This window comes from Babylonia areolata, chromosome 24, assembly GCF_041734735.1.
Source record: "Babylonia areolata isolate BAREFJ2019XMU chromosome 24, ASM4173473v1, whole genome shotgun sequence".
Taxonomy (NCBI): Eukaryota; Metazoa; Mollusca; class Gastropoda; order Neogastropoda; family Buccinidae; genus Babylonia; species Babylonia areolata.
Genome location: NC_134899.1, coordinates 25,291,527 through 25,315,417, shown reverse-complemented (window position 1 = coordinate 25,315,417; position 23,891 = coordinate 25,291,527). Strand labels below are relative to the sequence as shown.

Sequence of the window (23,891 nt, the reverse complement as noted above, 5' to 3'; positions counted from 1 at the left end):
ACCACAGTATCCACAACAAAAGCATGGCAGGCGACACAGACGGTTCTGTTCAAAAAAGATACTTAACTGCTTGTCTTCAGGCGTTGCAAAATGCAAAAACTGACACAGAGAAGTTCGCGGCACTCCTTATGGTAAATGCTTTAGTTATATTTTTCCCATATACTACGACAGGCGAAGAATCCATCCAGAATCTCAGTAAAACGACGAAGACCCTACGTACTATCGTTGGATAAAACACCTGCCAGCCCAGCTCATAGGATTTAACCCTGTCTTACTCTTGTGCAGGGGAACAGTCTTGTTCTCTTCGATCTTCTTCTTCTTCTTCTGCAAATTTATCATTTAAAAAAGATACACTTTATCTTTGTGTGTGTGTTTGAGAGCAGAGGAGAGAGAGAGAAGTATGTCTGGTTTAGGGCATAGTATTGAATAAATCGCGCAAACCTTTCTTGACTTCTTCTTCTTTCCCTTGACTACCGCCTTCATCATTGTGAAGATTCTGTAGACTATAAGGGGGTTTGCGTGTTTTTGAGGTTTCCTGAGGTAGAGGTTGCTGGGCCAGGGGAGGGGGGAGGTGTGGGGGGGGCGGGGAGGTGATCAGATTCGGGATTTGAAGCCTTCCAGGGTTGGGCTGAGGGCAATCTCAGCAGGAAGGCTGTTCCAGTTTGTTATGGTTCGGGGAAAAAAAGATTTTTGTCCGTACAGCATCCTGCAGTTGGAGAGGTGGTACGCTGCTGGGTGCAATCCTCGGGTCCCCGTGGATGCTGAAGGATTTTGAGAGGGCTTGTGGCATGTGTTGATGATAAGACTGCCGCTATGGAACTTATAAAAGTTAACCAGTCTTGCCTTTCTCCTTCACTCTTTGAGGGGGGACCACTGAAGAGTCTCCATCATGTCTTGCACACTGGATGTTTTCCTGTGTCGATGGGTCATCACAGGACAGAGAGGCAGCATGATTTCAGTGAAATAAATAAGTAAATAGATAATTGCTATTTGACATTTTTTAGCAATTTTGTAATTGCCTGAGCCCCTTATCTACATGTGTAACTGTGTGTGTGTGTGTGTGTGTGTTTCGGGATGTCTGAATTTGTTCCCTCGCTTTGTAAGTGTAGGTTTGCAGTGCATGGTTTTCATTACACACACACACACACACACACACACACACACACACACACACACACACACACACACACACACACACATTATACTCTGCTCATTGAAGTGGATCGGTGTTGCCAAACTTATTTCATATAGATTTTGAAAATAAAAGGTGATTTGTGATTTGAATGGTTCATGGTTCTTAAATCTTTGGTATCACTGTGCTATATTTCAGGTGGCAAAAGTGGTCAAGGCCCAAGACTGTACAGCAAATGACAAAAAGCAGATATTGAATGCTGTGGGGTTTGCCTTCTTAATCAGACTCTTCAGAACAAGTTGGTGTTTTAAGGATTTGTGTTTTAATCCTTCATAAATGTTTTAAATTTTTAATCCTTCATAAAGAATACCATTTTATGTCAAATGCCAACAGTAAAAACAGAAATAAACAATGACTCAAATGAGTAAAATATGACAAATTGGTGTATATGTTACATGTATTATATACAGCTTTGAAAGGAGCATAATATATGATATGATATATAAATAAAAAAGAAGTAATGGGATATTATGATGAATTATGATACAAAACATAATGACATACATCTATAAATACCACTTATTATTCAAAGTTTTGATCTTAAGATCTGTAAAAAGTCCTCTGGGAAACCTGGCAGAAATGTGTGTGTGTGTGGGTGGGTGTGTGAATATGACTTAAAACTGTTCAAGAAAGTGAACCAGGTGTAGAGCATAAATTTAAAGAATTTTACACTTCAAGATGTATAACACAAAGAGGGAAAGTAGGGACAGATGGGGTTGCTGAAGAAGAAACAATCATCTTGCTCCATTTATCATGGGAAGAATATAGATCTGATTTAGACATGATCAATGCGACATTGAAAATCTGAGTCCTGCTGACTGTGTGAGTGTCGTATGATGACTATAAAAAGTATGATGTAGAACAATTCATGTTGCAGAGGAAGTGCCTGAAGGTTGTTCATCATTGATCTTCAAATCTGTTGCTGTCAATGTGCTGTCAGCTGTACTGGAAGACCCTAGTATGGTAAGTGATCATTCAGAATGAAAAACTTATATTTGAATGCAGAATATGTAGGTTTGCATCCACTACCCCCTTTCACTTTAAAGTTGTTTGCGCTTGTGAAAGGTGATGGTACTGTATGGCAGCATCTTAAATGGCATAAGGTGTTGTTTTTGTGTTTTTTTACTGTATTTCAGGAATGGAAATAGTATTCCGTAGCGCAAATTTACAACAGAATTTAGTATCATACTTCAATGTCATTTAAAAATATATAAAAATGTGAAAGTAAATTGGCAAAGCAGTTTATTTTCTACATAATTTGTTGAGAGGCTTCCAAACATTGTGACTGGCTCTGCAGAAGAAATGCAGACAATGGTTCATGAATCATCTGGTGCAGACTGTACTGAGATCTACATGAGAGAAAGAAAAGATAATGTGCAGATTCTAATTCAGTTTGTCAAAAAAAGAAAGGCATCAACATTGATTTGATATTTATGTTAGTTGTGTGTGATATGAATGTTAATGTGCATGATGATAATTCACGTATGAACACATGAAAGAATAAAGAAGTCTTTTTGATGGCATGTGTACCATTGGTCATGTAGGAAATTTCTTGTTTGAATTTTCATGACATTTGTGTGTTACAGGCTTCTGATAAACAAATGTCTCAAATTGCTCCTTACCTGAAGGAAATCTTGGAATCAGCTCATATGTAAGTATACCGATATATCTGTCTATCGCTGTTCGTTTTGTATTTATCAGTCTGTCTGTAGTGTGTGTGTCTGTGAATTGATATTAAAAAGCCAGCATTCAGTAACACTACACTTAATGGAATCACAGAATACTTTAATTTTGAAACTTTATGGGAATTTTCTAAAAAGAATCCTGTTCATGTTCTTTTTAATGCACATGCATGCAGTCTAAAGGTTTTACCATTTTGGTGTGATTTAGTCATACACAAGTATGTTTGTTTTGGGTTTTTTTTGCTGTTTTACTTCCACAAGGTTTGCAGCTTTATGTATTGTCATATTGTGTGTGCATGTACATACACACTTTAACTGCTTGCTCATTGCTTTCCTGCCTGCTTGATCAGTCATACTGAAATTATATACATAAATGTGCAAGACACAGGTGTACACACACACACACACACACACACACACACACACACACACACACACACACAAACAAACATGCACGCACATTAAATCATATCTGTTTTCCCAGCAAGAAGCATGAAGAAGAAAAAGAGCTGCTGTGTGAGATGGCCAGGGACACCATCAGCATTGTGTCCAAAATGGCGTGCACACCAGGTGGTGGTCAGATGTTGATGGACCTTGAGTACCCATCAGTATGTGTTCAGATCCTTCACAGTAAACCAGAAGGTAAGTCAATGAAGAAGTCTGAAAAAATAAATCATTAAAATAAGATTTTCAAAAACACCACTTTCTAATTAGGAATTAACTCAGAGCTTGAATATGTTAGTGTGATTACAAGTTCTTTGGTTTATCATCTGTAATGTAAATGTCAGTTCTGTCAGGCTTTCCTTTCCCCAAGTAGTGACAACAATCTCTTCACATGGACATATATAGATCTCTGACATGACATGATGTGAATAATCATATGAAATATCAGACAAAAGTTATAAAAAAGAACAAAATAATGGAATGATCAAAGACAATTATTGATGAAGAAAACCCCCCTCAAAATGCATTTTTCTTTCTTCTGTGTTTGTTTTGAGAATGTGTGAGTGTGCGATTGTGTTTGTGTACAAGTGTGGGGTGGTGTGTTTTTGTTGTTGGTTTTTGTTGGGTTTTTTTTTAGTTTGCTGGTTAGGGGATGGGGTGGTAATTTATATTAAGTCAGTAAGCATGTTACTTGGATTACATAAAATTTCCCACCTCAAAATCATATGATACTTCCAGTAATGTGCACATTGACTGAATAAGGTATAATGTGTGCCGCAATGTGATTTGTCTTTATAATTGGTTTGTCTCCAGAGGAAACCTTTGTGATGATCCAAACATTGCTGATCCTGCTGCATTGCCATTTTGGGTCTGAAGTGTGGACAAGGACTGAGGGTTTGTTTGAGCAATACCTTACTATCCTTGGACGATGCATTTCAGATTGTGAGGTGAGATTCTCTGATTAGGTTTGAGTCCCTCATATCTCTGTATACTTGGACTGCAGTTGTTTTTTCACCTGTCTGTCAATGTCTTAATTTATTTTGACAAGTGCTTTTGGATATCATGAATGTAATCATTCATGATAATTATGGGTTTATGAATATGGTCATTCATGATATTTAAGTGTTTGTGTCAGATTGTACATTTCAGTTTTCATTGATGGTAGTTATGGGTTTGTGAATGTGACCATTCATATTTATGTGTTTTTGTCAGATTATGTTTTTCAGTTCTCTTTTAATCATTTTTTGTTTTTGTTTGTTTGTTTGTTCTTTTTCAGTCATGATAGTTATGGGTTTGTGAATGTGATCATTCATGATATTTATGTGTTTGTGCCAGATTATGCATTTCAGTTTGTAGGTGGTGACAAATGTGAATCATTCACGATCCTGACAATGTTGACTGATGGTGGATGAAACTCTGTGTGTAGGTGTGAATGTGTATGTGTTAGGTGTATGCATGTGTGTGTGAGCATGCATGTGTTTGTCTGTGAATTTTGTCCTGACGATGTTGATTGATTGTAGGAAACTGTGTATGTGTGTGTCTGTGTATTTGTTTATGAATGTCTTGATTCTAAGGAAAATTATCCTTTTATCTTGAATGGAATGCCCCAGGTGGTGCAATACTGACAGTCATGTCATTGAATTTATTAAACTCTGGATTTTTTTTATATGTACAGGACAAATCACTGTTCAACATATGTGAACTGACAACACACATACTCAGCTATGCTCCAGAGGTAACTCTTGTTTCTTTTTCATTCTTTTCCCATTCTATCTTCATATAGATCTCTCATCATGGATGGTTTGTTTGTTGGGTTTTTTTTGTGGTTTTGTTTGTGTGTGTGGGGGGGGGGGGGGGTCCTTCTTTCCATTTTTTTCCCATTATTCTAAATATTTTGATGATAGTTAACATTATAAATGCTTGCTATATTCAATGATAACCAATATGTAGAGTGTGTGTACATGGATATATGGTGTGCACTTGTGACAGGGCTGTGAATGCAAAAGAGTCCGACCATCTGTTTATGTTTTTTTCTGAGATTGTAAATGGAGCAAAAATTTGCATGTAATATTCATAATTGTGTTAGTGTGTTGACAGTGTTATGTGTCGTATTGTATTGCTATATACCGTGTTTCTTGTGTGTCTGTTAAAGACATTAGATTAAAAGGATTATGTATGTGTTTCATTGACCTTACTTGTGTGTGAGACCAGCTTTCTTTATGTTTTTTTCTGAATCATATTGAATGGTTCCACAGAAAAGGAGAAAGGAAACTTGTGCCGTGGCTGTGCAGCTCATTTTGAAAAAGTTATCTTCAGTGATCAGATCCAAACTTGGTAAGTGCTGGAATAAATGATATGATAATTTCATTTTGATTTATTTTATATATATTTTGATATATTGATTGGCATAAATTATCTGATTTTTAGAAGTTATACTGGCAAGAAAAGACTATACATGCATTCAACTTTCAAGTATGACACACCACACACAAACAAGTATGCACACACACACACACACACACACACACACACACACACACACACACACACACACACACACACACACACACACACACACACACACACACACACACACACACACACACACACACACACAAGCAAACAAACAAACAAACATGCACACAACCAGTAAAGTTTAAGAAACACATTTTATTTTCTTGACAGGAATGTGGGAGGGGTTGGGGGGGTCCTGTATCACACCATGGCTCTGTTAGTGTGTTGGATTTTCTTGTTTCCTTGACAGAAAGGGAAGAAGGTGCAGCACAATATGCACTTAGGCAATCACAGATTGTTGTTTTTTGTGTTTTCCCCCTTGCAAAGATAGTTCTTATCAATCTACATTGAGTTTGTTAAAAAGGTGTGTTATTGAAAGGCTTTTCTAATAGCTTATACCCTGCTTACACTCTAGATCTCTACCTCCCTGAACCACCTATGTCCCACTCTGTCCTGTTGCTCTGTCTGTTATATTTGAACACCCATAACCATATCTTTGTCATCTAGCAACACATAAAGAGTACATTTCCATTGAAAAAAGACTTTTTCATCCTTTCCGTACATCATTATGCACTAAGTAATACTCAGATTTTATTTATATTCATTTGAATATGTTTTACCAGGATTCAGATATTCTTGATTTACCAACTTCAATTGAAATCACTTATAGAATCAACACTCACACACAAAAAATGCAGTTTTCTGAAGAAGTCACTGCATCGTGAATCAATACGCCCCCCAGTGTATCATTCATTTGACAGGTGTGCCGCAGCGACAGACAGTAGTGGCTCTGGTGAACCAGCTGGTGGTTTGTTTCGGCGTGGAGTGTCTCCTGCCCCCAGCCTTCCCAGACCACAAGGCGTTTCTGCTGGCTCTGAGCCTCACCTGCGTGGAGATCCGCATGGCTGTGGAAAATGTGACGGAGGATCAGGTGGGTGAATGAATGCAGTGCCCTGGTGTCTGGTGACAATGGAGTTGTAGTCTCTGCATAAGTTAGACACTCTGTTCTGTATCTGTATTCTGTGGATCCACATCTGTTTCTGCTGCATGTGCATGTGTGTTTCTCTGTGTGTTTATTTGTTCCTTCTAGTGATTTAACATCTTTTCACTTTTAGAGATATAAGACATGTAATGTGTGTATGTGTATGTGAAGTCTGTGCATGTGTGTGTCTGTGTGTGCATCTGTGTGTATGTGTCTTTGTGTCTGTGTGTGTGTGTGTGCTTTGTGTTTGATTGACATGGTATTGTAAGAGGTTTCAAAGTGATATACAAATGTGCTATTATTCTATTGTTATCATTGTAAAAGTCTGGTTTATTTAGTGCTGTTCAAACAGGCAAATAAGGCATAACATGTGAGTATTTCAGGTGTATCTATATTTTAATGGATGTTTATTCAACGTATATTTGTCCCAGATAACATCGCTTTGTGAACCAAGTGGAATGAGAAACACAAGGCTGCTGAAGTTTCTGTTGCAGTGTTTTGGTCTTATCATTAAGGCATTTCTGAAAGTTTAATTTGTAAGAGTCCTGTTATTCTAAATCAACAGGCATGCATGTGTTTGACACACGCACGCACACACGCACGCACGCACGCATATACATATTTGCATATGTTTACATGCATTCACATTCAAGCTTGTGTACTGGCATGCACTCACATTTTCATGCACACACATACATGCATGCAAGCTCTGGTGCGTGCACATTAATACATGTGTATATATATACACACAACATGGACACAAACAAACACACATGTATATGCAAACATGGCCTGGTAATGCACTGCACACATATTGACTCAAGACACTCTCATACTGATGCATACACTCTCTCTTGCACATTTGCTTGCATGTACAAATATCCACACTCACACATGCACACACATACGCACGCACACACACGTGCACACGCACACACGCACGTGCACACACACACACACACACACAAAAGACATTCTCATGCACATGCTTACTCTCTTGCATGCACATGCGCTTGCATGTACAAACTTTTACACTCACACATGTACACACATGCATGCACACATAAACACCCATGCGCGTGTGTACAGTCTGGGGAAGGACAGAGAAGAGATGGGATCAAAAGAGAGACGAAGGAGAGAGAGAGGGAGACACACACACACACACACACACACACACACACACACACACACACACACAGCTAACATTCAGATTTAGAACATATCTCTCTCCTGAATCATTTAACTTTTTTTTTTCTTTTTCCTTTTTTCGTTTTTTTTTAAACAATTTTAACAGCCGTTTGAATCCTACGGACTGTGACAGGTGCGGAAGAGTGCCAGCAGGCTGTGCCTGCACTACAACACCCTGGAGACAATGCTCAACTTCCTCTGTGAGCATGATGAGAGCCATGACCTCCCACTGGCTGCTGACATGTTCTGCAAGGCCCACGATGCCCTGCTCACTGCTGCCCAAGGTATCTTCTATTTTCTGCAGCAGATCGACAGCGGATATCTGGCCATTGTGAGTGGTGATGTTTGTTGCTTTATTCTGACCATTACAACAATAGTGAAGAAGAAAAAAAAGAGATACAAAAATATATATATGTAAACCATTTTCACAAGATTCATCTTATTGTATTGTACTGTATTTCTCTTTTTTGTCACAACAGATTTCTCTGTGTGAAATTCGGGCTGCTCTCCCCAGGGAGAGCGCATCGCTACACTACAGCACCACCCTTTTTTTTTGTATTTTTTCCTGCATGCAATTTTATTTGTTTTTCCTATCGAAGTGGATTTTTCTACAGAATTTTGCCAGGGACAACCCATTTGTTGCTGTGGGTTCTTTTACGTGCGCTAAGTGCATGCTGCACATGGGACCTCAGTTTATCATCTCATCTGAATGACTAGCATCCAGCACTCAAGGTCTAGTGGAGAGAGGGAAAATAGTGGTGACTGTACCGTTATTCGAACCAGTGCGCTCAGATTCTCTCATTTCCTAGGCGGACGCATTACCTGTAGGCCATCACTCCACTGACCATCACTGGCCATCTTAATGCCCAAATAAAGTTTTCAACTCTTATACCAGTTCAGTTCATTTTTAAAAGACTCAAGTCACTAAACGAATATAAAAATAGTCAGAAGTTTTGATTCATGAGAGCCAATGAGAAATCTGCGAAAGGCAAAAACATTAAGGCGACCTTCAGTTGGCCTAAGGCTGAAGCACTGTGCCAGAAAGTATTAGGGTGACATTTTGCATATATATACTGATATATGAAGAATAAAGATGAAAGAACAAATCGAAAAGAAGAAAATGAAATATAAGCATACACATGTGCACACTTCAACATTATCATTACATGTGTCATTTGATTTTTCGTTGATTATGTAGCTTGGCACTGTAAATTTCCTGGGTAGATATTGTTCAGCAAAGCATGTGTCAGTGTGTGTCTGCGCTCATGTATGCATGTGTATGCATGTACATACTGCATAGGCTGTATAATAAGTCGAGTGATAGCCTAGAGATAATGCGTCCGCCTAGGAAGCGAGAGAATCTGAGCACGCTGGTTCGAATCACGGCTCAGCCGCCAATATTTTCTCCCCCTCCACTAGACCTTGAGTGGTGGTCTGGACGCTAGTCATTCGGATGAGATGATAAACCGATGTCCCGTATGCAGCATGCACTTAGCACACGTAAAAGAACCCATGGCAACAAAAGGGTTGTTCCTGGCAAAATTCTGTAGAAAAATCCACTTCGATAGGAAAAACAAATAAAACTGCACGCAGGAAAAAATACAAAAAAATGGGTGGCGCTGTAGTATAGCGACGCGCTCTCCCTGTGGAGAGCAGCCCGAATTTCACAAGGAGAAATCTGTTGTGATGAAAAGCAATACAAATACAAATAAGAAGGACCCATCCCATCAAAGACCTTTTTTTTCATGATATTTTCAGGGTTGTCACCGAGAGGTTCTGCTGTTGCGTGTAGAAACGGCAAACAAAACCAGCTGGTCTAATTCTGTGCTGGTTAAAATGTTTAGGAAAAAATTTACAGATGGAAAGCTTGCAACAAAATGTAAACTGATCCACAGTTGGTATCTCTTTTTTGAAAAGATGTTGCAGGACTTTCAAACTGACAGCATGGCTCTGTCATTGATGTGTAATCTCTGTTGATGTCACGTGACTCTGTCTTCAGCCCTGCCAGGCACACACAACTGTTTGTTTGATGTTGTTGTTTGTTTTTATCACTCAGTGTGTTTAGTTTTAGCTGCCATTTGATCCTTGCTGTTTTCCCCAGTTTTAATTGCCAAGGTTCTTGTGGTCCTAGCGTGGCTTTCCCCACACCTCTGAAACTCTGGGCATCACATGTTTCATACTGAACATTCTTGACCATTCGATGTTCTTCCTTCTTTTTCTTCAAGGTCTGAACAGCACACTGGCTTTACGCAAAGGTCTGGCAGCTACTCCATTTTTTTGTTTATTTTTTCCTCAGTAGCAGATATGGTGTGGTACAGATGGATCAGTCCACATGCTTTGACTCCTCCTTGAAACTGAAATGGATTTCTGTGGTTTTTGTTGTTTTTTTGTTTGTTTTGTTGGGTTTTTTTGTTTGTTTGTTTTTTACTTAATTTTTTTAAATAACAACTCAGGAAGCATTAATTCTATTACACTGATGTAGGCCTCCTAGTATCTGTCTGACGTCTATAAGATGGACATTTTCTTGCTATACTTGGTCTTCAGCGTTTGTGATGGTATGTCAGTGTTTTCAAATGACTTAGTGTATTTGTGTAAATGTGTGTAGTAATGTCATTTACATAAATGCATTTACATTCCACATAAAGCAAACAGTCAAAGAGTGTTATGTTCTCATCATGAATGGACACAATAGTCTCTTTGGGTTATTTCCTTCTTTCCTCAGTTACATATGTATGTGTCCACATATATGCCAATCCATCACTTGATCATGTGCAAACAAAGAAAAAATAAGCACAAAATACAAAAACAAAAACACAGTTGAAAAAACGCCCTTCATGGCTGCCTTCTCTATACCAGGAGAGTTAATTCAGCCCCATCCTCTTCACACACTATGGATTTCTGTGTTGGTATTTTGGTGATTTTTTTTTTTTTTTTTTTTTTTTTTTACTTTGTTTCAGCATTGAGAAACGCACTTCAGTAAATCAGTTGCCATTGGCCTGATTTGCAAATTCTGCTATTGTGACTAAGATTTTGTTGTTGTAACTTTTGTCTTTCTTTCTTTCCTTTTTTAATGTTTTTAGCCTCTTCAGGATCCTCTGACAGTGGCTTCCGTTCGCATGGTTGCTGCCATTTCTTCCCAGGCCTTCACCGAGGTCAAGGAGAACATCATGAATGTTCTGCCGTTCTTGGTTAAACTATGGTCAGTGTATTTACAATGTGTGTGTGTCTGTGTGTGTGTGTGTCTGTGCAAGCATGCATGTGTTTGTGTGTGCATGCATGTAATTGTGTATGTGTGTGTATGCATATGCCTTCAAAAATAGGCATGTGTGTTGTCCATGAATGGGTTTTGCGTGTGTTTTCTTTGTATAGAAAAATTACTGTACATAAAACTTGTGCACAATGGATCTGGTAAAATATTTCATTAAAATGTATTTTTTGCATAAAAAAGACAACCATGAATTAACTGTAGATTTAAGGACCTTTCCAAACAAAAACTTTGTAAGAACCTCTTGAAAAGATTGAAATAATGAACTGGTTTGAGAATGATACAGCGTTTGTACCTGTCGTATGCTTGAGGCGACATATTTTGTGATGTTTTATGAAAAAAGCATGGAAATGCATTAGAAGCATAGCCAGTGTGTATCTTGTTGTGCAGCAAGACATCAGATATAATACTGTGAAATGGCCTGCTACTTGTTTGTGCAATAAACATTTCTCGTCATTCCAGTTAGCAATGTTATGTATCCAATTGGTGCAAGGATTGAAACAAAGCGTCTGCAGCTCTGCCATGTTTTTTCCCTGCAGTCAAACTGAAGTTGGCCCAGCACCAACCTCCACAGCAGAGGTCAAGGTCACTGACACAGACCGTAGAGAGAATGAAGGAGGTGCTGCAGCAGTGAACAGGACTGCTGGAGGAGTCACGGAGCCACACATCACAAACCCAGGTGCCTCATCTGCTGTGCCAGAGAGACGCTCCTGCTCCTGCGTGTCAGACAGACTGGCAGGACTGCAGATACAGCCAGGTGGTGCAGCACAGAGCACAGACAGTCCTCCTTCAACAGGCAAGGCTGATACGGAGAGCTGTGCCTCCAAGGATAAACATGAGACATGTTCTTGTCAGCAAATGATAAACGCGTGCTGCGGTTCTGAAGATTGCGTTGCTGAGGACATGGGCAGTTCTGCTGAAACGGGGAACTCTGTTGTTGATGAATGTGTAGGGGAAGGGAGAAAACTGCCGAGTTCAGGATTCCAGTCATGTGATTCCAAGCGTGAAGAAGAGGGGCAGGGTGGAAAGAGAGGGAAGAGATCTACGTCAGCCAGAGCGGATCTGGTGAGCAGAGAAGTCATGCTGCCCACAACGCTGGAAGAGCTGACTGTGTGGATCTGCAGCATGGTGGATAGTTCCTGTGTCCAGCTGCCCTCTCTGGATGTCATAAAGTGAGTTGTGTGTGGATGTGTAATATTGTTTACATGTAGGTATATAGATAGATAGATAAATAGATAGATAGACAGATAGATATGTGAGAGAGATCAAAACAGAATAGGTTCTTATCACAATGAACATGCCTTACATGTGAGCTGGATAAGAATCTGTTGAGATTTGATGAAAACGACATATTTCACTCCCAGATCCAAATAGTCTGTATGTACCAATATGACTTTACAAATAAAAACATCAGCAAAACAATGATTCACTCCTGCGTTCATCCAATAAAAGCCATTCAAAGTAGATACCAATGAAGATTAGGTATGAAAATTTATTAAGATAATGTCATTCTAATAGATATTGCCAGTTTCTATTGGGAAAGGAATGAAAAGAACCACCCCATGAACATCCTAAACATGAACAGAATTTATTCACTGAAGTTTCTTAATTCTTTCTGTTTTTACATTAAGAATACTAGTTATTACCTGCAGTGTGTGGATGTATGTATGAAACGATGTATGTGATATTTTTTACATTTGTATCTTCGTAATATTTGTTGGGGCTGTTGTTGGCTTTTACAGTTATGGTCCCCATGTTGTTTACTTGTCTATGTTGTGATAATGCACCTGACCAAATTTCTCCAGTTGGAGATAATAAAGTTATTCTTATCTTATCTTATCTTATCTTATCTTATCTTATCTTAAGTACTCCATGCCATAATAGAATATGTTTGCAAACATATCTTAATCAGCCAGGAATCTTAACTGGAGACAGAGTCTCAAAAGCCCTCTAACATCTTCTGAAATTAACTATTTGTGAAACCAGAATAAACTCAGCAGCATAGCTCCATTAAAAAAGAGGCAGTAAAAAGTAAATATGTCTTTGCATAAGTAACATGTAATGAGATATAAGACTTTTTGTTTTAGACAGAAAAATGCCCTGTTACACGACCATGTGTTTGTTTTAGACTTAGAAAAATGCCCCCTTACACATATGTGTGCATGCGCATTTGTATCATTTTATGTGTGTGTATGTGTGTACATGAGTGCGTGTGTGTGTGTGTGTGTTTATGTATCATTTCATCTGTGAGTGTGTATGTGTGTGTGTGTGTGCAGGTTTCTACTCCCTGTATTCCAAGAGGCCTGCGAAGAGGAAGAAACAAAGCATGTGTTTGTAGAGCTGTGTGGCCACACGGTGCTGGCTGATTTTCTCCTGAAGAGGCTTCCTGTTCTGAGAACCCTTCATGGCAGCTTTTGTGAACGGGAGCAGGTTTGTACTATCAGTTGTATATGAGTTATTTATCAGCAGGGGATATTTTTTATTTGTCTTGTTTGTTTCAGGGAATATCTTGGACATTGTTTAAAGTTTTAGTAAGTTTTCATTCGCTGGTAGACAAACTTAAAACCATTTGTTACTTCTTCATTTTTTTTTTTTTTTTTTTATAATGATGACTGACATTACAGTTGTGCATGTGTATTACAGATGAGGGATATGACAGTTATGAGTGTTGCAGATTAAGACATGACAGTTGTGTGTGTCACAGATAATGGCTGTGACAGTTACGTAAGTGTGTCACAGATAATGGACGTGACAGTTGTATGCGTTGCAGATCACAGACATGACAGTTGTGTGTATCACAGCTGACACATATGACAGTTGTGTATGGTGCAAATAAGACATGACAGTTCGTGTGTGTCACAGATAACAGACACGACAATTGTGTGTGTTGCACATCACAGATGTCACAGTTGTGTGTGTCACAGATGATGGATATGACAGTTGTCTATGCCACAGGTAACAGACATGACAATTGTGTGTGTGTGTGTGTGACAGATGACAGATTGTCAGGCGCTGGAATTGCTGTCACAACTGGTGACGGAAGAAGAAGGGCTGGGTCAGGCTGACCCCTTCACCCGCCTGCTGAACACGGCTCTGACCACTGTGCCACAGCTTGGTTGGTCCCTTTTTTTTTCTTTTTTTTTCCAATCATAAAAGACTCCAACTTAAATATCTGTTGAATAATCGTGTTTGTACATTTGTGTTTCTTTTTTTCCTTTCTCCTCTGAATATTGGAACGGCATTTAGTGGTCATGAAAACTGTAAATACTTGTTTATGGACTCCACCAACAAAGAGCGTAACCATGAAAATGAGTGTAAGATGCGTACGGTGTGGTGTGTTTTGAAGCGTTCATATAATTATCAATAGTGCCAGTGTGATATCTTGTGTTCAGATCTTTGTCTCCCCATTAAAAGAATTGCTAGCCAGTGAGAATTTTGCATCAGAATCTGCAGGATATAACATGTATTTCTTTTTCTTTTCTTGTATCTATCAGTGTGAGGAACATTTTGTTGTTTTTTTGGAAATCTTAAAAATATTTGTGACGCACGTAATGTCTTTTTTTTTTTTTTTCTTTCTTTTGATGAGTGTAGTTTTATTTTTTGAAGTGATTTTTTAATGACACTGAACAAAACAAAAAAAAAAAAGGCACTGCACTATATCACAGCATTACTGTCACAGTTCAAGTGGACCCCATATAAACTATTTGTGTTATGTGAATGAAACAGTTCAGTGGAAAATTGAGTGAAGTCTTTTTTTTTTTTTCTTTTTTTTTTAACAGATGAAATTCCAGAGCTGTATGTGTACAAGGCACATTGGACTGCTGCTGGGTTGAGTCTTTTGCGAGTGAGAGCCAGTCAACATGAGACATGTAAGCAACAGATTGAGGTTTTTTTTTTGGGGGGGGGGGGGGGGGGGGTTGTGGCCTCAGTTGCATGCAGGTCCACGGAGCACATCGTTATCATTGTTTTCTCTAGACTGTCTCTTGCTCTGTCTCTGTGTATCTCTTGGTGTTTTGCTGTTTGACTGACTCTGTTTCTTGGATGATGCTCCATACAGCTGTACCAATGTCATCAACTTATGTAACTGTTGAAACAGTCATGGCGTAGCTGTTAGGGCTTGACAAATGTAGAATTTTGTTACAAAATATTCATTGCCAGTTACTTGTGTGAATTAGTTTTGTTTATTTCGTCGATCATGTGCATTATTCAGTAGTGTTTTTACACCTGAAAAGAATACTGCCTCCTGTTCCCCTTTACCTGCTGCCCCCACCCCCCCTCCCACCCCCCCCCCACCCCCCTCTCCCCCCCCTCACCCCTTCACACCCATTAGGAGTGCTCTTTCAGTATTAATACATTGTATCGCCATCTGGAAATTCTGTGCAAGAAATTGCCTCTCTTCTGTCCCCTTCTTTGTTTCTGGATTTTCCTTTTTCTTTTTGTCATCTCTTCCTTTATTGTCTGCCTTGCAGGCCAATACCCGACAATACTCTTGTTCTTTTTTTATTGACTTGATAATCGGGAATTCTTACTATGTTGTATTCTTTTTTGTGTTTTGTGCCTCGGACATGCAAGGCACCTGTTGGCAATTTTTGGTTTTGTATTCCTCCTGTTTCGTATAATGTTGTTTATTATCTGAAATTATGTTTATATGTATAGTTCATTTTTTGGGTGGTTTTTTTTTGTTGTTTTTTTTTTTCCTTTAATGAAAAATTAGCAGAATGGTCATCAGAGTCTATGGGACTGTTATTTAGAGTTTTTCAGCCCTGGTGTGGCCCTTTCGTGGCTGGCTGGGCTATAAACAACAAAAGATAAAGAAATATATGTACTCAAGCAAACACTTCTTCCTTTGCTTTAAGAAACAGTCGCAGGCATTCTCTTTTGCTTTCAGTACATATCATTTCTTGAAGACACAAGTCAAGTTGCCGACAAGGTATTCTCAACGATGGCGATGTACAGAAGATTCGGGACAAGCAGCATGAAAATGTTAATGCCACTGAGATAGAGCAGAAGATGGGATAGAAACAAAAAAAGATAATGGATTAGGAGGAAGCGGAGGCAGTGGAGGAGGTGGAGGGTTAGCGTTGTAGACGAAGCCCGAGGAAGAGGGCCCAGTGTCAGATTATATTGTGTTAATATGAAGACCTTTAGGCCTGTAAGGCCTTTTGCCCACTTGAAATGGGGGTAAGTGAGAACCCCCATAATTGTAGAGATTTTTATAATATAAAAGTGCACAAGGCTTATTAATGAGTAATGAAATGAGTTTTGTATTTTAATTTTTGAAAGTAAGTGCCAACACAATTTTTCTAAGTATTCACTGTGTCCGCCGGTTGATTGTGATCGCACCTTATATGACCTTGATCGCCCAATCAGGCCAAGTAGTTTTGTGACCTGTTGTGATTCATCATCGGACACAAAACGAGAGCACCAAAGAATCGATAGACAGACCGAAAATACGAAAATAAACTTAGCTGTATGCAGAACACAGGAGCAGGAGTCAAGATGGCTGCCGGAAAAAGAGGGCGTTAGTCAGGGATGCAAAGGGGAGGTAACATACTTCGGGAGGTTATCGGCCGTAGCTACTTTCGTTTTCTCAGCATAGACGGGTAGTAGTTTGCGCAGAACAGGAATCAGACCCCTGCCAGAGTCTGCACTAGTGGATCATGGTAAGTATGTTACTTAAACGTAATTTTAGGAAGAAAATTTCCTTTTAAAAGACCCTGTACAGAACACACTGACTTACTGTCCAAAAGAATTTTTTAAAGTTTTATCAATGTTTTCAGGTGAAAAGGAGCGGGTCAGCCTGTTTTTCCAGAGTGCCGTGAGGTATGTGTGCCAGGCTCCCGTCTGTACAGCTGGTTATGAAGAGACTGGTGCAAAACGTTGGCACGACGTTCAGGACGTGTGGATGATGGCCCTTCAGAGTAAGGACCTGTTTTTGTGGTCTCGGTTCCTTTGTTGTCAGTGTTTCACTTCTTACAACATGTAGTTGTCTTGTTTTAAAGTTTTAAGGTCTCTGTGGACAATAAGCACGAAAAAGGATGACAACAAGGATGAAAAATTACATGTTGATGAACAGTTGCTATGTAAAGACTCTTGAAATTTGATGTTTAAATTCAGACACTAATGACAATTCTTTTCTTCTTTTTTTTTTTTATTTTTATAGAGAACGAAGTGTAATCTGGTTTGGTTTATTGTTACTGATTTAGTCTTAAGTTGTTGATTTTTTTTTATGGAATAAATGAGATCTTTAATCTAATGAAATTCTAAAAAGATGGATTACAAAAATTAAGCCTTGATACTAAAATATGCTGATCTTATTCTAAACAAAGTGGTTTTGGCAGTCATGGAAAATACCACTTTGAATAAACAAAGAACATTGTCTAAACACTTTTTTTCTTATTGAAATATGTACAAAAGCAAGTGAAACAAATTGTGGCAAGCAGGAAAAGATGGTTTTTATTTTATTGTGTGCAATGCTGTGAATTCCTGCCTTTCAATTTAATGTTTTCTACTCAGTTTAAATGATTTCGCTCTTATAATTAAATGCAAGATCCCTTCTTGGTCTATTCAGTTCTAATTGATCAAATTCTCTTTTTTATTCAGATCTGACCGCCCTAATTCCCTGCTTCCCAGAGTTGACAGAATTGTTTCTGCAACACAAGTTCAGTCAGACTGCTGCAAATGTTCTCCAGACAAGTCCAGGTAAAGTGCTGTTGAAAGTGGTGTTGTCATATTTAAAGCAAGAACTCTTAATTCTGTTTTTTGTTGTTGTTGTTTTGCATATGATGTGTAGTGCATACAGATCAGCCCACACACTTTGTCGCTTTCTTTGAAATGATGCACTGATGCTTTCATTCAAAGTAGGTTTTTCAGTGGTTACTAAAGAATGATGTTTGGGGAAGTTTTGATCCTGTGGAATCTTTTGAATTATATGTAGAATCAAAAACCAGGTACAGCATAACAATCATTTTGTATCATTACTTCATTAACAGGTCTCAAGTAGTTCTGCATGGATGTATAAATGTACCCAATTCCATATTGTCATCAAAGTCATCCAATGAGTTGGCAGTTTGCTCACACCTACTCGCAGTAGCCCAAAACAATTAGACTGAGAATTTGGCATGTTTGATTTCATATTATAATTCTGTTGCTACTTATTGCCAATATGAGGTTATGTTACAGATGATCCCAGCTCCTCAAAACCTCCTCTGACCCCCACCCAAAATGTTTTTTTTTTACTATGATTTATGTGTGTTTGTGAACAGTGAGATGATTGGCTTGTGTTTCGATATGTTAGCTCCTTTTTTAACAGCATATGTGGTGTGGCATATAGGGATCAGTCTGCATGCTTTGACATCGTCTTGAAATACAAACAGAAACGTTGATGGGTGTGCAAGGAGTATCAGCTGGACAAACAATGTGCCTGTGACACAGCCTTGAAACTCAAACTTTGATGTGTGCAGGGAGTGTGATCAAGGCAGACAGTGTGCCTATTGTGGAGAAGCTTGTGAAGACTCTGGCACAAAGAGACCACTAAGCCAGGCAACTCCTGATGCAGTCTCAGGATTTTCCATCCCACATCCTTGGAACGCCAGAAGAACAGCCAGGACTTCACCCCCTTGGAAGTTTACTCCCCTTTTGACAGCCAGGGCTTTCCCCCTAGGAACGCCGAATGGACCTCCAACCCAGAAAGACATCCAGGACTCACGCCTTCAAAGAACGCAGCCTCCCTGAACCAAGACCCAAGCACTGAAGAACCTGGCCCTAACGGCACTAGCCAATAGGTTATTAAACTCCACTTGACTGACACAGACTGTCAGCACTGAATCTACCAGCTGATAGAGAGTGATGTTTGTTTTTGTTGATGACAAAATTTTTACAAGTTGCATACATTGCCAATGATAAATATTAACTGCAAGAAGTTTGTGTGTACGTGAATGTGGATAAGTCTGTGAGCATTCATGTTGTATGCCCAAACTGCTGTGGTATAGTAGATAGTGCGACTGTGTGGAGACACTGGATTCAAACCTCACAATTGAGAGTACATAAATTGATCAGATATCTTATTTTGTTGGCCAGCGGAAGGCCTCAAGAGGAGATATGAAGCCAGAGGCAACAAAGAGCTCTCAGTGGATTCTGAAGGCAAAAGTTTCTTTTTTGTGTGGAAATATCAGGAGATACTTCGTCAGTTTTCTTTTTGATAGTTTGCATTGAAACTTGAAACTGTGCAGCATGATTGGAATATTAAAATATTGTGCTGTTGATAATAGATAATCAGGCATGATTGATATGTTTGTGAAGGTTTGTCCAAGTATACACGCTTGTTCTCGCTCTGTATCACACATACAGTCAGATTTTTAGCATCAGATACTTTTTTCTCCACAAGTAAAGCAGATATAAAAAAACATAGGAACAATATGCAAGAAAAATAGTTGATAAAATCTGTAGGAGTTTGGATAATCATACAGCTTTGAGTTTTATAACTGTCTTCCCAGGGTTTGAAGTTTGTCGACTATTTGTGGACTATCTTTTGAGACAAGAGTTCCTGTGTTTCCCCTCAGGGAAGCTGCTTGGGTATGAGTTGCATTCTGCTATGAAGGAAATTTGATATTTTCTGCAGACTGTCATAGTTGGTTTCTTTTTGTCACATTAGCTCGTTCTCAAACCCTTTGGGTGCTGATGTCAGTACTAGCAAATTGACAGCATATTTCCCATTTCTTAAAGTGAAAAAAACCACAAAAACAAAACAAACAAAAAAACACTGGATGAAACATTGCATTGCCACAGACACCAGTTCTTCATGGAGAAAGATCAGATGGGTGCTTGGAATCATTACAAAGAGCTTACATGCGTGGAAGAGGAAACTGCTCATGGGACACGAGTTAAAAATCTTCATGTGTTATGGGGACTGAAAGCTGACAATTATCCAAGCTCAAACAGCCCTGGCTTTCATATATATGGCAGAATCAAGGTTAATTTTCCATGCTTTCCTATAAATGGCAAAATCAAGATCTAATTTACATGCTTAAAAAAACAAACACTTGTCAGTATCATACGCACACACGCACACACACTCTTTCACATGCTGAGTTTCCATGTGACCAACATGGCTAAAAGCACAAAAGAAAGAGCATGTAACAGCCACAACCAATTTTGTGCTTGCACTGTAAGTAAAGACTTTCACAGAAAGATATATAGATAGATAGATATATGTGGATTCCATGATTCTGGGAAATGCTTAGAAGTTTGGTCCCTTCATTTAATTTGTGAATGCAAGAACTGTGTAGAGGATATTTCAGAACTGGAGCTTCTAAGTACTTATCCCCCCTTTCCCATACAAAGCTGTAAGGGGAAAGAACAGTGTAGTATGACAATCCATGGCATGGAACACATATAGTTCATTTTACATGTTCAAAAGGACATGATTCATACACACACACATGCATAGGAGCCCTCAGGATCAGTAACAGTAGCACTGGTCATGGTAAACAAGAGGCTCAAAGGAAATATATGTTGAAATAGAATAAGTTGCTGCAAATCTCTCTTTTTTTTTTCTTTTTGAGAATCATAAGTGACATGCAATGCAAGTTCATCAAGTAAGCATCTAATCATCATGTGTACTGCCCAACATTTTTAGCAAACCAATCACAATGCATAATTTAATTTAAACTAAGAAGCAAAACAAAACAGTTCCAAAAATATATACACACCCAGCCCCAAAAGTCAGTCTTCAGTCACAATATGGAAGAGCCCATCACAGCACACAATATAAAAGTGTTGGAAGTGATCATTTGTAGATTATGCATCCACAACCATTTTGGAAAAAACCCAAACTAACAGTTACAGAACATTTATCCCATTTTCATGCAGGCAGCTTTCTCTTCCCTTGGATAGAAACGTCCCTGTGATATTGGTTTTGTGCCAGCAAATCTTAACATGAACTGTTCGAACTAATCGTCTTGTCACACTGACATGGATTCACTTGAACACACAAAAGCCACAAAAAATGTTCAAAGCCTCTTGAAATATGTTCTTAAAACTAAACGAACACAAAGTGACAAAACTAGGAACTCTCAAGCAGTAAGCAGGATTTCTAGGTGATGATTTCATGGCAGAAAATCAAAACAAATACACAGCCTATTGCAGATTAGCATGGCATACACAAGCAGCAGGTTAGGTCTTCTAGCATCTGGGTCATCCATTTGACTAAATGTGACTAATGTAAAAAAAACTTAACTCAATATTTTTCAAAACCAGCACGTGGGATAATCAGATGGAAATGGGACACAACAGCTGATGAAAGAAAAAAGGAACTCAAAGAGAATGAATCAGACTGGATAACAAAGTCTCCAAGAAGAATAACTCATAAAAACCACGAAATTCTTGGCTAAAGTGTAAGCTAAACTACTTCACTCATTGACTTGGCATCTTCTTTCATGTGTTCATTATTTTTGGTCCAGCAAACAATGGTTATATTTAAAGCACATCACTAACCTTAAGTCGTGTTTCAGCAAGTACACTCATCAGTTTGAGTAAGTACCGCCATCATAGCACCAATCAAAAACAACTGAAGAAATAGAGACAGACAAACAAAAGCAGTGTCATGAACCTTTTTGGTAGCTGAAACAGTATTGTAACTTGAACAGAACACTTTAATTTCTCTTGCTAAACAATAGTAAAATACCAGTTTACTTCAGAAAATGTATTAGTTTGTTAAGAAATTTGGTGGTAGTTTGCTGCAGTCAAAAATGCCAGGGTGGTACTAGGTCAGTTCTTGTGTGGGTCATGTAAGGCTGACAAGTCTTAATGCTATCAACACAGCTTCCTGGGTTATTCTATATACATAGTGCTGACTGTACGTTCTGCCTGTCAACTGCTTGGCTCTGAAACCAGAACGCATGTACTGCTTTGCACCTAGGACATGCTATGTACGTATCCCTTAACAGCTACTGAGAAAGGTCCATGAGAAACCACCACTGTGCTGAAAACATTCATGTCACAAGTCAGAAATAAATTGGGATAAACTGAGACAGGTTTGAAACAAAGTAACAAAGAATCCAAGACACTTTATGACATCATCATAATCGAAACTGTGAGAAAATGAATAAGACACAGTGAAGGTCTGCTCTGGTGTTCCATTACTGCATAGCAGAATTTTGTGATCATGAAAATGTGATGTCTACAAAGTCTGTCTGCAGTGTTCTGTATTGATGATACAGCTAAACGGGTCCTACCAAAAACATGTCGGTGATATACAGTGAGTGATAAGTGATAAGAAACCCTTGGGAGAGCTGGGCAGTACAAGGTCTTCAGAGAAGAAGCCCCCCTCAGTCAAGTGTTTCGGCCATTAACTCTTTACACTCTAAGAGGGCCAGGCCGCACCCAGGCTATGACTCCTGGATGCCCTTGTATTGCCGCCTTTTCTTCTTCTTTTTTTCCAGGTCCTCAGCAGGTTCGTTAACCCACACCTCCAGGGTGGTCGCCACTTCAGGACTGAGTCACCTTTTCTGGCAGACGTTTTAACCACTGAGCCATTGTACACCTAGTTTGAGTAGGGAAAATTTAATCCTTATGAAGTTTACTTTCATTCCTCCCCGACCAGATCCAGATGTTACAAAAATACATGTCAGTGATTCTGCAATCTTCTCATTTGATAAAAATCAGGTGTTAATTTGCAAGATGATGTGTGTGTGTGTGTGTGTGTAATTTTGTTTTATGTCCCGTCACATATACTGGTGTGTGTGAGTGTGTGTGAGCATGTGACTCATTTTTCTCCCAGCAGTCTCGCCACCCATACCTGACTAAAACACCAGCCAGCAGCACTGAACACTGTAACATAACAAGGGTTGATACATAACACTGTTCACTGTGGTCAGCACTGCCTTTTTTTAACCTTCACCGTGGCTCAGGGGCTTCATAGACCCTGTCTTCCCTTTGACACACGTCTGCAATGTCATGTCATTCTAACAGAACCCAGATGTCAAGTTATTATCCAAACTCTGCCAAGCAGTAGTTTGTCCTCATGTTTGCTTTGTTCATTAGCAGTAAAAGAAACCAGCCTTAGTGATATCAGCAGTATCATTTCCTGTGTCTCACAGATCTCAAAGACCTACCTTTTGTACAGAATAAAGGTAAATAACACTGCTCATTCCTATCTTAACACCACTCATTCCTATCTGGTGGGTCTCCTACACCAATGTCTTAGTTATGAATGACAATAATGTCACTTTCATTCCTTCCACGTGGGTGTCACACACCCATGCATTCTGAAGCATGATAATCATGTGGATCACACTGTAGGTTGAAGCTGTGGGAAACATGATTTTGATTTGTTTTGGTTTTGGTTGAAACACTGTTGGCATGGAACATACTGGTTTTTCTTTGGTACATCCAGAGCATTAAGTCACTCCTTGTTGTCCTGTGGCGCATGTGTTCTGTAACCTGGTTTACCATGTGCATAGATGTGCCTGTATGTGTATGCATGCCAGTGTGTGAGCACACCACGCAAGTGTGGTTTGGTTTGTTTCCATACTATATGTAACCTTCACCATTGCTTTATGGGTCAAGCATATTTTTTTGTGAGCAAAGGGCAACCTTCTGTTGCTTTATGGGTCAAACATGTTT

General features: G+C 39.0%; 2 protein-coding genes across 3 annotated transcripts in view; one reads left to right on the top strand and one right to left on the bottom strand.

The window, feature by feature from the left end:
- Positions 1 to 7: 7 nt before the first annotated feature.
- On the top strand, positions 8 to 19,551 carry LOC143298770 (uncharacterized). Its single transcript, XM_076611717.1, has 18 exons — positions 8 to 131; positions 1,331 to 1,430; positions 2,070 to 2,155; positions 2,779 to 2,843; positions 3,359 to 3,516; positions 4,132 to 4,265; positions 4,994 to 5,053; positions 5,574 to 5,652; positions 6,594 to 6,763; positions 8,136 to 8,333; positions 11,083 to 11,201; positions 11,807 to 12,439; positions 13,544 to 13,697; positions 14,262 to 14,382; positions 15,047 to 15,136; positions 17,048 to 17,188; positions 17,871 to 17,969; positions 18,731 to 19,551. Exons 1-18 carry the CDS (start codon positions 24 to 26, stop codon positions 18,802 to 18,804), a joined length of 2,589 nt encoding a protein of 862 aa, XP_076467832.1. The 5' UTR covers positions 8 to 23; the 3' UTR covers positions 18,805 to 19,551.
- A 350-nt stretch (positions 19,552 to 19,901) lies between these two features.
- LOC143299208 (uncharacterized) overlaps positions 19,902 to 23,891 on the bottom strand; it is a 54,884-nt gene continuing 50,894 nt past the window's right edge. For both annotated transcript variants that reach the window (XM_076612397.1, XM_076612398.1), the window contains exon 15: positions 19,902 to 23,891. This exon is cut by the window's right edge and continues 1,031 nt beyond it. The gene's annotated coding sequence lies outside the window, so the exon portion shown is untranslated.